At 30.7% G+C, this 12,803-nt stretch overlaps 2 protein-coding genes across 2 annotated transcripts; both read right to left on the bottom strand.

Annotated features, from left to right (window-relative positions):
* Positions 1-2,670: 2,670 nt before the first annotated feature.
* Positions 2,671-3,442, bottom strand: LOC114747821 (heavy metal-associated isoprenylated plant protein 12-like). Its single transcript, XM_028936168.1, has 3 exons — positions 3,335-3,442; positions 3,140-3,215; positions 2,671-2,951 (listed from the first exon to the last, which is right to left on the bottom strand). Exons 1-3 carry the CDS (start codon positions 3,344-3,346, stop codon positions 2,671-2,673), a joined length of 369 nt encoding a protein of 122 aa, XP_028792001.1. The 5' UTR covers positions 3,347-3,442.
* Positions 3,443-11,566: 8,124 nt separating this feature from the next.
* Positions 11,567-12,337, bottom strand: LOC114747820 (heavy metal-associated isoprenylated plant protein 12-like). Its single transcript, XM_028936167.1, has 3 exons — positions 12,230-12,337; positions 12,035-12,095; positions 11,567-11,796 (listed from the first exon to the last, which is right to left on the bottom strand). Exons 1-3 carry the CDS (start codon positions 12,335-12,337, stop codon positions 11,567-11,569), a joined length of 399 nt encoding a protein of 132 aa, XP_028792000.1.
* Positions 12,338-12,803: the final 466 nt, after the last annotated feature.

The raw sequence follows: 12,803 nt of genomic DNA, 5'->3' as shown, positions 1-12,803 counted from the left end.
AAAATCAGACCGAACAAGCCGAATCAACTGGAAAAACGATGAACTGACCTGTGGTCTGATTTGGTTTAATTACCGAACTGGCTTTATATCGAACCGGGGGGTGAACCAGTGGAACCGGTGTGAATCGGTAATGAACCGGTTTGGATAATTATATTGTTATTGATAGTATTTTTCTCATGCAGCTCCTAATATCTCAGTCATTATGAATTTGAATAAATTTTGATTATAATTTTGGTATTAATAATTATTAAATTTTAGTTATTAAGGAATCATAAACATCAAATTTCTTATATTGTTATACTTTGTTATTGTTACAGTCAAACTATTGTTGTATTTTCTTGTATTTTATATTGGTGATTATTATTGTTGTTATATTTTTTTTATTTTTAATTAAACTATATTATTTTAATATGACCGATTTGATTTCGTTGGACCTCGGTCTGACCCACTAACTCTTAAACAACTCCCTCAACCAGTTTAATGTCTGGTCTGGTTTTTTGTTCCTTGACAAAAAATAGTATTATTGTAATTTTAAATTTCTAAAACAAACTTGTTCATAAAAAACTTTCAAATATTTAGATCTTCTGGATAAAAACTTGGGAACAGATTTACTTTTTTGGTTCTATTTATAAGGCAAGAGAAAGACTTTTATGATCATATTTATATGGCACTTAGAAAATTTTTATATGAATATATAATTTTACCCTTTATTTATTATTGTGTTGATTTTGTTTACATGAGATATATATAATGTATATTAAATAGGGATAAAGTTAGAAAGTTGTTAAATTTTAAATGAGAGTTATTAATAAAGTTTAAGATTTTTTTTAGTCTGTGTGAAATAATCATTAGATATTTTAGGCATTTGGACGCCAACATGACTTTTTCTTTGGCCTCTTAAATATAATTTTTTAAAAATAAAAGGTATATAAATAAAAGAGATTTAATATATAACTTCATATTATAAAATATATATAATTTCATGTTGAACATGATTGTCATGAATAAAAAAGTATAATAGAGGATAATTATGATTTTGATGACAAAAAAAAAAGGTGATAATTGTGATTTTAGTTAGTGGCCTGATGGACCCAATCTAAAACATTTAGATTCTCTCAAAATTCCTCCTTTACTTTTTTTTCCCTCACAATTTCATCTTCATTTTTAGATTAAAAAAAAATAAATGATTAATATTTGATCTGCACAGTTCAGCACTACAATATGAAAAAATACATTTTAATTTACATGATATATCAATAATAGTCTACATTTGAGTACTTTGTAGGTCAAGTTTTAACAATTTAGATTTATTTTTATGTAATATTGTATAATAGTTTTATAAAATATTAAATTTAAACTATTCATTTTGATTTAAGGGTGAAAGTGGGATTGAGAGGGAAAAGAAAATAGGGGGATTTAGAGAGGATATGAGTCCCTCTTTAAAGATGTTCTATTTAAGATTTAAAACCCCATGTTCATTCCTACATTTTAGAAAATAAAATTATAATAATTAATATTTTTCTGAAATTTAAGGATTAGTGTTGTAAATGACTAACTATTGGAACAGTACGAGTTAAAACTATAAGAATTTAAGAATTTAGTTGCATCAATTAGGATAGGATGGGACGTGGATACCAATATGTTATTGAAATATTTTTCATATAGGTAAATTGAAAATCTTAGTTTCCACAATTATAAATTACATTAAACATAATAATAATAATTTTTATTTTAAAAATATTTATGATCTTAAAACTTTTAAAATAGTTTTACGAGATTTAAATTAATGTATTTTCTTCTAAACTTCATAAAAGGTGAATAAATGATCAGAAGCAAAATTCACACCAAGCGCAAAATTTGCGAATATACTCATTGTAACTATAAATTTCCAATAGCGAACATACATACTACTCTAATTATAATTTCGTAATTTCATAATTAATATGTGTGTGTGTGTCAACTTTTGATGAAATAAGCAGAGAGCAAACTACCCAAGAAGTCTCAACATGATGACAACCCTTAAATCTATATCTAAAGAATCTGAAATAAACCAGAGATCAAATGAAACTCAGAGCTTCCTCTTGGCACCAACGTACAACACAAGATTTTGCACGTCTTTGGAACTTTTATTTGGGGGCACTATCATATTGTGTGCGCGCGCGCGCGCGCCCCCATTTTCTTTTAGTGCTGGGGTTATCTGTGGTCCTTGAAGATATAATATAATTAATGATCACGTAATTATTATGTAGTCCTTCAAAATTAGTACAACTTTATGGCAAATTTTTATCGACTGATATTGGCCCTTCAAAGAAGACAATCAAAATTTGAGCTTAAGCTCAAATTTTTCAAATATGATGGGCTGGCCTTTTATGTACCCTTTTTTTTTTTGTCTTTTTAATGAAAAAAATGAAAAAGCTAAATATGAAGAAGACAACCTTTGTATAACAAACCAATCCCTTCAAGCACGTCACTTTCAAATTTCAATCCAAATCCAAGAGAGGTAAAAATAAAAGCCCAGCACATCTCTATAAATATATATATTTTCTTATCTTCATCTTCTGTTCTCTATTTATATGAAAAAGACACAGGCCTAAATATCTATCATCACAACCACATGCTTCCTTATCTTTTCTCTTTATTTTTTCTTTCCCACAAACGTAAGTTCAAAATTTAGCAGATGACACAGCCACTATTAGGATACCCATCCACAGTTCCAACATAATAAGGTGGAGGATAATAAACATGGCTGTAGCTCGAAGGAGGAGGCACTATCATTTTAGCTATATTCTTTATCTTTTTATCTTCTTTCTTCTCAGACTCTTTGGCTGCTCCAACAGATACTATCTCTGTATGACACAACTTCCTTAGCTTTTCCACCACCTTAACTGGGTCGATGTCTCCTGTTACAGTTAATTTCTTGTCCTTCATGTCCACGTTCACTGACTCAACTCCTGCAAAACAAAACCAAACCTGTCAATCTTTTCCTTTCATAGAAAACCATATAGTATATATTCTGTTCGATGAGCTAATCTTCGAACGAAACTGGGTTTAGATTAAAACTCCAAGGAATGTGATGTTTTTCTTTTTCACTCGTAAGACTTAAAACTCAGGATTTGCTTAAAGGAGATAGAGTATATACCTGAAATGCCTGAGGTTGTTTTCATGACCTTTTGCCTGGTTCTTTCACCGTGTAGTTCCACCTTCAACACTATTTTCTGTCAGCAGATTAAATAAGTCATCAGGCTGCTATCTTAATCAATGCAAGGAGAATCAAAAAAATAATATTCATTAAGACTTGGAAGGAAGTTTGAAAGATTAGGGGTCCGGTTCTGACCTTCATCGTCATTTGCGTATATTGCTGTGTTGAAGCTAAATTCAGAGCAGACGAGAAAGACAAAGGGAAGGTAGGTTGTGGAGAAGAGGAAGATTAGAATTTAGTAAGATATGATTCAGTGCGGTGAGGTGAAGATATACGGTAGCCAAATTTATAGATGCATGCTTTGAAGACTCCTGGTAAACCCAGGCCACAAGTTTACCTTGACTAGTCCTTGACGCGTCGCTTAAAGTAACTTGGGTCATCATCTCAGAGAAAGCTACGCGGCAAACGAATGATACTGGTTGTGCCATTTGATATAAAAACCAATTCGACTTTTAATTTAATTTTAAATATAAATTTTTAATTTATTTTTTATATTTATCTATTTTTTAAATAATCTTTATCAGTAGTTGTATATGTTAAATATTCCACCAAATGATAGTTCTAATTAATACATATGATTAGTAAGAATATTTTAAGGAAGATAACACCTATTTATTATAAATAACTAATTTAAAATTTTTTTATCTATTCAAATTAATCAATTAATTTTTATATCAAAATTTGAAGTTGGCATTAGGGACAATAACAAAAAAAGCTGGAATTTTGTAAATGTCAAATAAGGAATGTCAATAAAAATTTGTTGTTATTTATAAATTCAGACTTGTCAATACTAAATAAAATTGTGTTACCAAATTTGATTTGAGATTTATAATTTCTAACTTTTTTTTTTCTGTCATTCTGCTTTAACATTCTCATTTCGAATTATTGTTTCTTTGCTTTCGTTTGTGTTAATGGCTTTTGGCTTTTTCGAAAGTGCACGGCAAAAAGCAGAGAAGACTTTTCCAAGAAGGCCATCTTCTCCTTCTGGGTTTGTTCCTGATCTCTCATATGGCAACTTTGAAGAGGCCACAAAGTGAACAACTGCCACGTGTCCAGAATTGGTCAACTAGAAGTCAATCTGGACCCCACACTCTTTTGTCTTCTCCGTGTCTAATCCAGAGCCTTCTGCTGAATAACTTGAATGTTTCGTGGGGTTTCGGACACCATGGCAAAATTCCCACCCCGCTTTTTTTCTTCTGGATTTCATCTTCAGTTTAACGTAAAAAATGAATGATTTTGATTTAGTATTTCATAGAAATATATAAAAATAAATAAATAAATTTTAAGTATTAAAATTTGATCTGTACAATTCAAAACTACAATATGGGAAAAATATAGAAAAATTTAATTTATAAAATACTTTAATAGTATAGTTCACATTGTCAACTATGTAAGTCAAATTTTAACAATTTAAGTTCACTTCGATCTAAAGATGAAGATGAAATTTTGAGAGGAAAATAAGAAAGGAGGATTTAGAAAGGATATAGATCCTTCTTTTAAAAGTATTCTCTTTATGATCCGAACAAACTGCAAATAAAATGTTGGTCTCTACATCTTAGAAAATAAAATTACAAGGACTAAAAATGTTTTTTTTGAAATATAATGACCAATGTTTTAAATGACTAAAATTAAAGGAACCAATGTGTACCAAGTTAAAACTATAAAGGCTTAGTTGTATCAAATTACTATAAGGATTCAGATCGAATCAAAACTTAAGAATAAATGATTAATTTCTTAGAAAAATATATGGTCCGAAACATAGAAGAGCGATTACATGTTCTGGAATAAGTAAACGCTTTTAATTACTTAGAGGTCATGATAATAGCAGTAAGCATAAAACATACTTACTACTCTGATTATAATTCGTAATTTCATAATTAATATGTATGAATGTGCGTATATATATAACTTTTAAGCAAACTACTCTAGAAGAAAAAGAGCCGATAATATGGGTTAGACCCGCGGGTTGAACCCATCAAAAGAGGCGGGTTAGGGTTAGCCTTTGGTCAACCCACCACCACCTGAAAAATATGAGCCCGCACCGCCACAACCGAGACCGCCACGAGTCAACCCGCGGTTGGCAGGTTGAACCCACCAACCCGCCTAAATTTTTTTTAATTTTTATATATATTAAAATATTAGGAGGTGGGCTGGAAAGGTAGGAAAAATTTATGTTTGAACTTGTGTTTTATCATGTTTGGATTTGAACTTTGGACAATTGTATATTTTGTGTTTTAATGTGTTGTAATTTTGTGTGAATGCTTGAAATACTTTAAATCATTTTATTTTTTTATTTTTATTATTTATAAGAAAAAAATTTTTTTAAAAAATCTGGCAGGTTGGTGGGTTGACCTGCCAATCCACCTTGGTGGGTTAGGATTGGCAGAATACCAACCCGCCAGAAAATGGGCATTTTGAGCCCTACCCAAATAACCCGCAACCTGTCACGGACCAACCCGCAACCTGCGGGTTGGTCTGTTTTACCAGCCCTACCTAGAAGTGTTCGCATGATGACAAGCCCTAAAATCTATATCTAAAAAATCTGAAATAAACCAAGGGATCAAATGAAACTTAGAGCTTCCTCTTGGAACTATATATATATATATATATATATATATGTATGTATGTATGTATCTGTCCCAATTTTTTAGTGTTAGGGTTATTTGTTTTCCTTGAAGATATGATATAATTAATGATCACGTAATTATTATGAAGTCCTTCAGGATCAGTACAACTTTGTGGTAAATTTTTATGAAATTTGGGCTTAGCTCAAATTTTCAAATATAATGGGCCGGCTGTTTATGTACTCTTTTTATTTTTTTAATAAATTTGCCTTTTAATAAAAGAAAACTAAATATGAACAAGGCAACCAAAAATTTATCAAGGTTACAAAAATATTTTCAATCATAACAATATTTTAGACTACTTTTGTATAACAAACAAACTAGCGTTGATTCCCCTGTGCATCTGGGAAGAATATACTTAAATATTTTTCAAATATAAATTTACCAATTTAGTTTCATGTATAATCTATTTATTGCAAAATGTTTAATAACTTCATTAAATCCGCTTCCTCAAATGATTTTGCATTACTATAAGGAAGCATGTGACGTGGTTATCAATGAAGCTACTATCCATAGTGTTAATAAATAATATAATCGAAAGACTAATTGTTCACACCAAATAAAGTTATGCACCACCTAAGAAAACCGATTGCACAATAGATTAGGTCTTTGCATCCTCTAATATAAAAACATAATTCCTAAAACAGCAAAAGAAAAAAAATTGTTTGGGTAGATAGAGTGACTCAGCTAGCTAGATGCTACCTCATGTAAAATTAAATTGGAAAACTATTTTTTTTCGGCATTTTAACTGTGTACCTTTTCAATTAGGCAAAAAGTAGTACAAGTTCACATCAACATTTTAATAATAGTTGATTATTGTCATACTCCAGATTAAAGCGTAACCATCATTATTTTTTATCATATAATAACATTTCTCCTTTACCATCATCTAATACTTTAACAATGAGCTTTTATGATAGCTTTGCTAGTTCTCGATGAAGTAACTATAGGCTATTTCAGATGAGTTTTCCTAACTCATAAAATGATAATCCAAAGGTCTCAGATGAAATATTTTTTGCTAGAAAACAAGTTGTACAATTTCAGGTCAGCCAATATTTTGGACAAAAAACAATACTGCCATATCTTACTGCTACATCAGAACTCATTACTTCAAAATCTTTTTAAATCTGACTATTGATGTTGATTGATACTTTGGAATCGACGTGGCTACCATGCCAACATTTTTTTCCTGTTTATTTTCACATTCATACCTTTTTAAGAAAATCACTCGTGCTCTGCTATTTACATTGATCAACATGTTTGTTGTATTCATTACATAAGTAATGGAAAAGGAAAGATATTGCTTAACCATGATTTCTAATGAATACAACAAAATCAATTGCTAATAACAGTCGAATTCTTTTTTGCTCATGTCAATAGGACTCAGTTAATGTTGAAAGCATGAAAATAAGATACTCTGCACTTTTTAAATTCAAAAGCAAAAGTTCAAAGCGCAAACTAAGAGAAATATATTTTATCCCACTACAGCAAGTAATATATTTTCTATTTATTTCAAACCAGTTTCTGCAAAACCCATTAAATGGCTGTGCCTAACTGCCTATATTAAAGAATGAGACATCATTCAATAAAACATTCATCTTGAAGTATCCTTGAGAGAAAAAGAAAGGGAAACCAATCTTGCTCCAGAAAAGAACAAAGAACCCAAGCTCTCCATAAGTTAAAAAAGGGAAAGTAATATATCAATATTTAAATATTATGATTTGTTTTAGATCACAGTTTGAAAGACTCACTTTTTTCAAAATACACTGAATAATATAAATTTATTATAATATATTCACATTCTATATTAAAATAGGTAATGCACATACTTCTAGGATACTTTTGGCTAATAATTGAGTGATCAACCTAATAACTAAGAGATCACCCTGTGATACTACTTTCCTTAACAAATAAAACACATCTTCCATAATCAGCAAATTAATACATTAACTGATGGGTTACAACATTTTTTTTGTCAGCATATTATAACACCTTGAGTAGAAAGCTATGCTAACAAAATGAATGAGTGGCAGATAATGTCAAAACCATTGCATTCTTCCAATCACTGTCAGCATTTTCACTAAGCAACATGAAGGATAAGCATTACTTACTGCAGTGGTGGATTTGCTTGCTCATTGCAAGCTAGAACATCGGTGTGTAGTCAAAAATAGGATTGTGACTGTCAAACTATGTTCTGCTGCACAATGATATCATATATATAAACATATAAAACATAGACTACATGTACCTCCACAGATTTACAAACTTAGTATAAAAGTTAGTAAATATATCTAGCATTTCACATGAACTGTCAGAAACCCTACCATAGAGAGAAAATTTTATCCCCCACACATTCGGTTTGCTCAATGAGATTTTTTACTAATGACTTGATGCATGTGTGTATTGGCTTTAAGGTTTCAGATCATTGCATCTTTAATAATAAATTTGGACTTAGAGCACCAAATCTTCTTAATGACTAAAATTTATTATGACTAAATACAACTATTTACACAAAGGATTAATGACTAATTAAATAGCACATGATATGTAATAGTAACATGTGCTCCTTGATAGATTGTTTTCTAACTTTAAATGAAGATTACTGAATGTCTTAACAATAAACCATGTCAACAAACTTTTTTCTTACGGCAATCAAATAACTGTAACAAAGCCATTAAATAACCCACAACTATAATTTCACACTAGATAAGATAAACTTGCTTCAAATCAAAATATGTTAACTTTGCTTTTAAAATTATCTATAACGTAACAGACTAAGAAAGCATAATGGTGCTAAACAAAAGATATTGAAATTAATGCTCCCTTATGGTTTCTCACCCATCATAAAGCTTCATATATCTTAAATCAATAATTTTAGGTCTAATCATCTTTTGATTGCGTATTGACACAAGTTAACTTTAAACCAAAAAGCTGCTTTCCCACCAACTTTACATGGACATGAGTGCAGATCACACAAAATCTATATTGCATCAAATAAATTAAACTATGAACCTTGCACCACACCTTAAACAAACAAACAGAACTTTAAGAAACACAGTATGGCTAACTTCCATCACCACACTTTCACCACTCAATTTTAACAATCACATGACAATATGATGCGATGAGTAGGTTATAACACAATACATCTCATTTATTTTACAATGAATTCGGTGGCGGATGTGCTATTATGCATAGGGTTATCAATTACGGTTAATATATCAGTTACAGTTAATAAGTAAAATATTTAAATTAAATGTTTGAATTTTAATTCTTTTAAATGTAATCAAAATATATCACATTCAAGTTTGTGTATAATTGGTTCATTTTTAATTAAAAATTTATAAGATATCAGTCAAACATAAACATTCTGATTGCCCCTTAAACATAAATTTCTGAAACACTATACCTAGCAAAAAATTATTCTGAAATCTTAGAAATTCTGCTCATATACTGAACTCAATAATAAAACAAACATACCAAAGCATTGTGAGACCACTTTCTCTTAACCAAGTCCAACAAACAAACCATCATATCCCATCCGACAAACTACATATTATTGCATACCAGATTCAGTGTTTTATGCTTGCATATCAAAAAAAAAATCAAATTCCAATCCCATTATTGTATTAACCACATTAACATCAAACATAAGCAGCATATTATCCCATCATTTAAAATATTTTGCACAATGGTAATATTCAACTGACATGCAATATAGCTACTCACACAAATCAGAACATCCAATATCTTTTCAAATCTGATCATACCTGATACATTTTTGGTATTTAACCATTTCGTTACTCCACAAAAAAACCGCAACCCTCCTAATCACAAAAGCTAGGCAGTTAAACTATCCTACTCAAGCTAAGAAACAACTTCAATTCCTTGCAAGATCCTTTGGCATCTCTCTCTTTAAACAATGGACTTGATAAAATGTTGGGTTCCAATATACCCTGGTAGCATTCGTATAGTTTGTCAAAGATAAATCTCGTACAAATAACAAAATAATACACAATCAATCATATATCCAGGTAATATCATCCAAAAAAAGTTTAGTAACAAAATATGGTTTAGCTGTTACCTTGCACCCTCTTCACAAGAGCATACTGTGTAGAAATTCATAGCAACATGTTAGTACCATAAACGATTGAGCCTGTTAGTGAAGTGGACTTGAAGAACCGGAGAAGAAATAAAAAGAAAACAACTCGAACAACCGATCAACTAATATATTATTACCAATCAAATACATTATCATTTCACATCACAAATCTACCTCTGAGGAACAATTTAAAATCTCTATATAAATGAGTCAGTCAATAGTACATATATTTATACTGGAGGTAAATGCCTTAACTTGCTAATACATTTACATCCATGTCAATAATCAATATATACACATATATTATTTTCACCAAAAACACACACACACACACTTATATATGTATGTATGCATACAAAAGAATCATATAATCAAATAACATATAACCCAAAAATAAATAAATATATAAACTAACAGAGTATTTTCTTCTACCTCTTTTTCAATTCTCTAAAGAAGACATCTTGAGTCAATGACAGTGTCAAGCAACCCCAGTTTGATTCACTCAAGTAAGAAAGATTTGAGATACATTAATTAGTAAGGAGGCTCAAGAAGCTTCAATTGCTTCCTAAGAGAAAATAGTACATATCTAATGAAAAAAAATAAGAAAGGAGATGGAGGTATGGAGAGTGAGTAGCAAGCAGACCTTGAAAAATAAAAATGAGAAATTAACACCTTTGAAACCTCTTATCTCATTCTTTCCTCCTTCCCTGGATTTTTTTTTTTTGCTCAAATCGAACAATTCATATTAAGCCATTGTTGTGTTCAGAACTTGTTAGTAATCAATCAAACACTAAGAGCTACTCAAAGTAACAAAGGCATGCCTGAAAATTTCTTCTAAAATTGAGACGGAGCAAAATTTGAGAACTGAATCTAACAAAGATGGGAAAAAAAGATGAGGAAAAATAGAGAAGAAAAAGATGAAGAAGGAAAGGAAAGGAAAGAAAGACCTTTCTAATTTATTAGCTATGGCAGCAACTATGCACAACACTGTAACCACCATGCGCTCGCATCCTCACCCAATGGTTGCTAACAAGAGGGATGTCACAGATGGTGAACTCCAAGCTTGCATAGAGTGTTTGTAAGTGAAGGAGAAGCAGTGGTGACTCTTCAATCTAAGTGAAAGAAAAAGAAGGAGGCTGAAGCTTCCATCTGTATTTGGAAGGGGGGAGGTTGAGAGAGAAGCAGATGTCTGAGAAAAGGAGTAAAAATGTGAAGAAAAGATGAAGGCCAGAGGATGGGGGAATTTTGAAATTTGAAACACTAAGCACAAATTTTTTTAAAAAAAACAAAAACAAAAACAAAACAAAATGAGAGCACGAAGCCACATGCAAGAAGCCAGCACTGTTCATAAGTTGATATTGTTCATTGCACAGTAATTTGAGTGAGGAGCCAATATGAAGATGAAAACAACCCAACTTGGTTTTGATTTTGATATAATATTTTAGGTTGATCCCTTCAAGCACGTCACTTTCAATCCAAATCCAAGAGGGGAAAATATAAAAGCCCACAACATCTTTATAAATGTATATTTGTTCTCTATATATAAAAAAAAAAACAAAGCCCTACATATCTATCATCGCAACCATATGCTTCCTTATCTTTCTCTTTATTTTTTCTTCCACACAAACATAAGTTCAAAATTTAGCATATGACACAGCCACTATTAGGATACTCTTTCACAGTTCCAACATAATAAGTTGGAGGATAATAAACATAGTTATAACTCAAAGGAGCAGGCACAATCATTTTAGCTATATTCTCTATCTTTTTATCTCCTTTCTTCTTAGACTCTTTAGCTACTCCAACAGATACTATCTCTGTATGACACAACTTCCTTAGCTTTTCCACCACCTTAACTAGGTCAATGTCTCCTGTTACGATTAACTTTTTGTCCTTCATGTTTACATTTATTGACTCAACTCGTGCAAAACAAAACCAAATCAAACCAGTTAATTTTTTTCCTTTGCTATGACAGCCATACAGTATTCTGTCCAATTAGCTACTCCAAATACTAATGAAATTGAATTTAAAACTCTAACCAACATGAGTTTCTTACTTAGAAGACTGAAAACTCAGGATTTGCATAAAGGAGATAGAGAATATATATACCTGAAATGCCTGAGGTTGTTTTCATGACCTTTTGCTTGGTTCTTTCACCGTGTAGTTCCACCTTCAACACTATTTTTTGTCAGCAAATAAGTCATCAAACAGATATATTAGTCAATGCAAAGGGAATCGAAACAATAATATTCATTCGGACTTGGAAGGAAATTTGAAAGAGCAGGAGTATGGCCTAGTTCTGACCTTGAATGCTTGGATGCTACTTGAAAGAGCAGGGGTACGGCCTAGTGCTAAACCCACCAGAAGGCTACTTGAATGCTTCGCGCGTTCGAAGTTTGGACACCGTGACATTTTGTCTTTTTCATTGGCCTCGAATATAATTCTGTTAATAATAATAAAAAAGTACCCCACTGGTCTTAAATATAAGACTTTTATACTAATGTGTAAAAGGGATTTATATTTAGGACCGGAGGAGTATTTAATATATAATTTCATATTGAATAACATTGTTGTGAAATAAAAATTATAACAAAAGATAGTAATGATTTTATTTAGTGGTTAGGTAGACCCTCCTTTAAATCACCTAGACCCTCTCAAAATTTCCTTTATCTTTTTTTCTTTTCAAAATCTCATCTCTATTTTTATATTAAAAAATAATGACTTAGATTTAGTATTTTGTAAAACTACAAAAAAATAAATAATAAACTTCAATTTTTTAAATTCAATTTGCACATTTCAAAACTATAATATGAAAAAATTATAGAAAAGTTTAAATTTATAAAATAATTTAATAATTATATAAAATTGTAAACTCTGT

Source organism: Neltuma alba, unplaced genomic scaffold, assembly GCF_004799145.2.
Source record: "Neltuma alba isolate B1F8T4 unplaced genomic scaffold, ASM479914v2 tig00005482_pilon, whole genome shotgun sequence".
Classification (NCBI taxonomy): Eukaryota; Viridiplantae; Streptophyta; class Magnoliopsida; order Fabales; family Fabaceae; genus Neltuma; species Neltuma alba.
The sequence above is the reverse complement of the archived record's forward strand: the minus strand, read 5'-3'. Positions and strand labels throughout refer to the sequence as shown.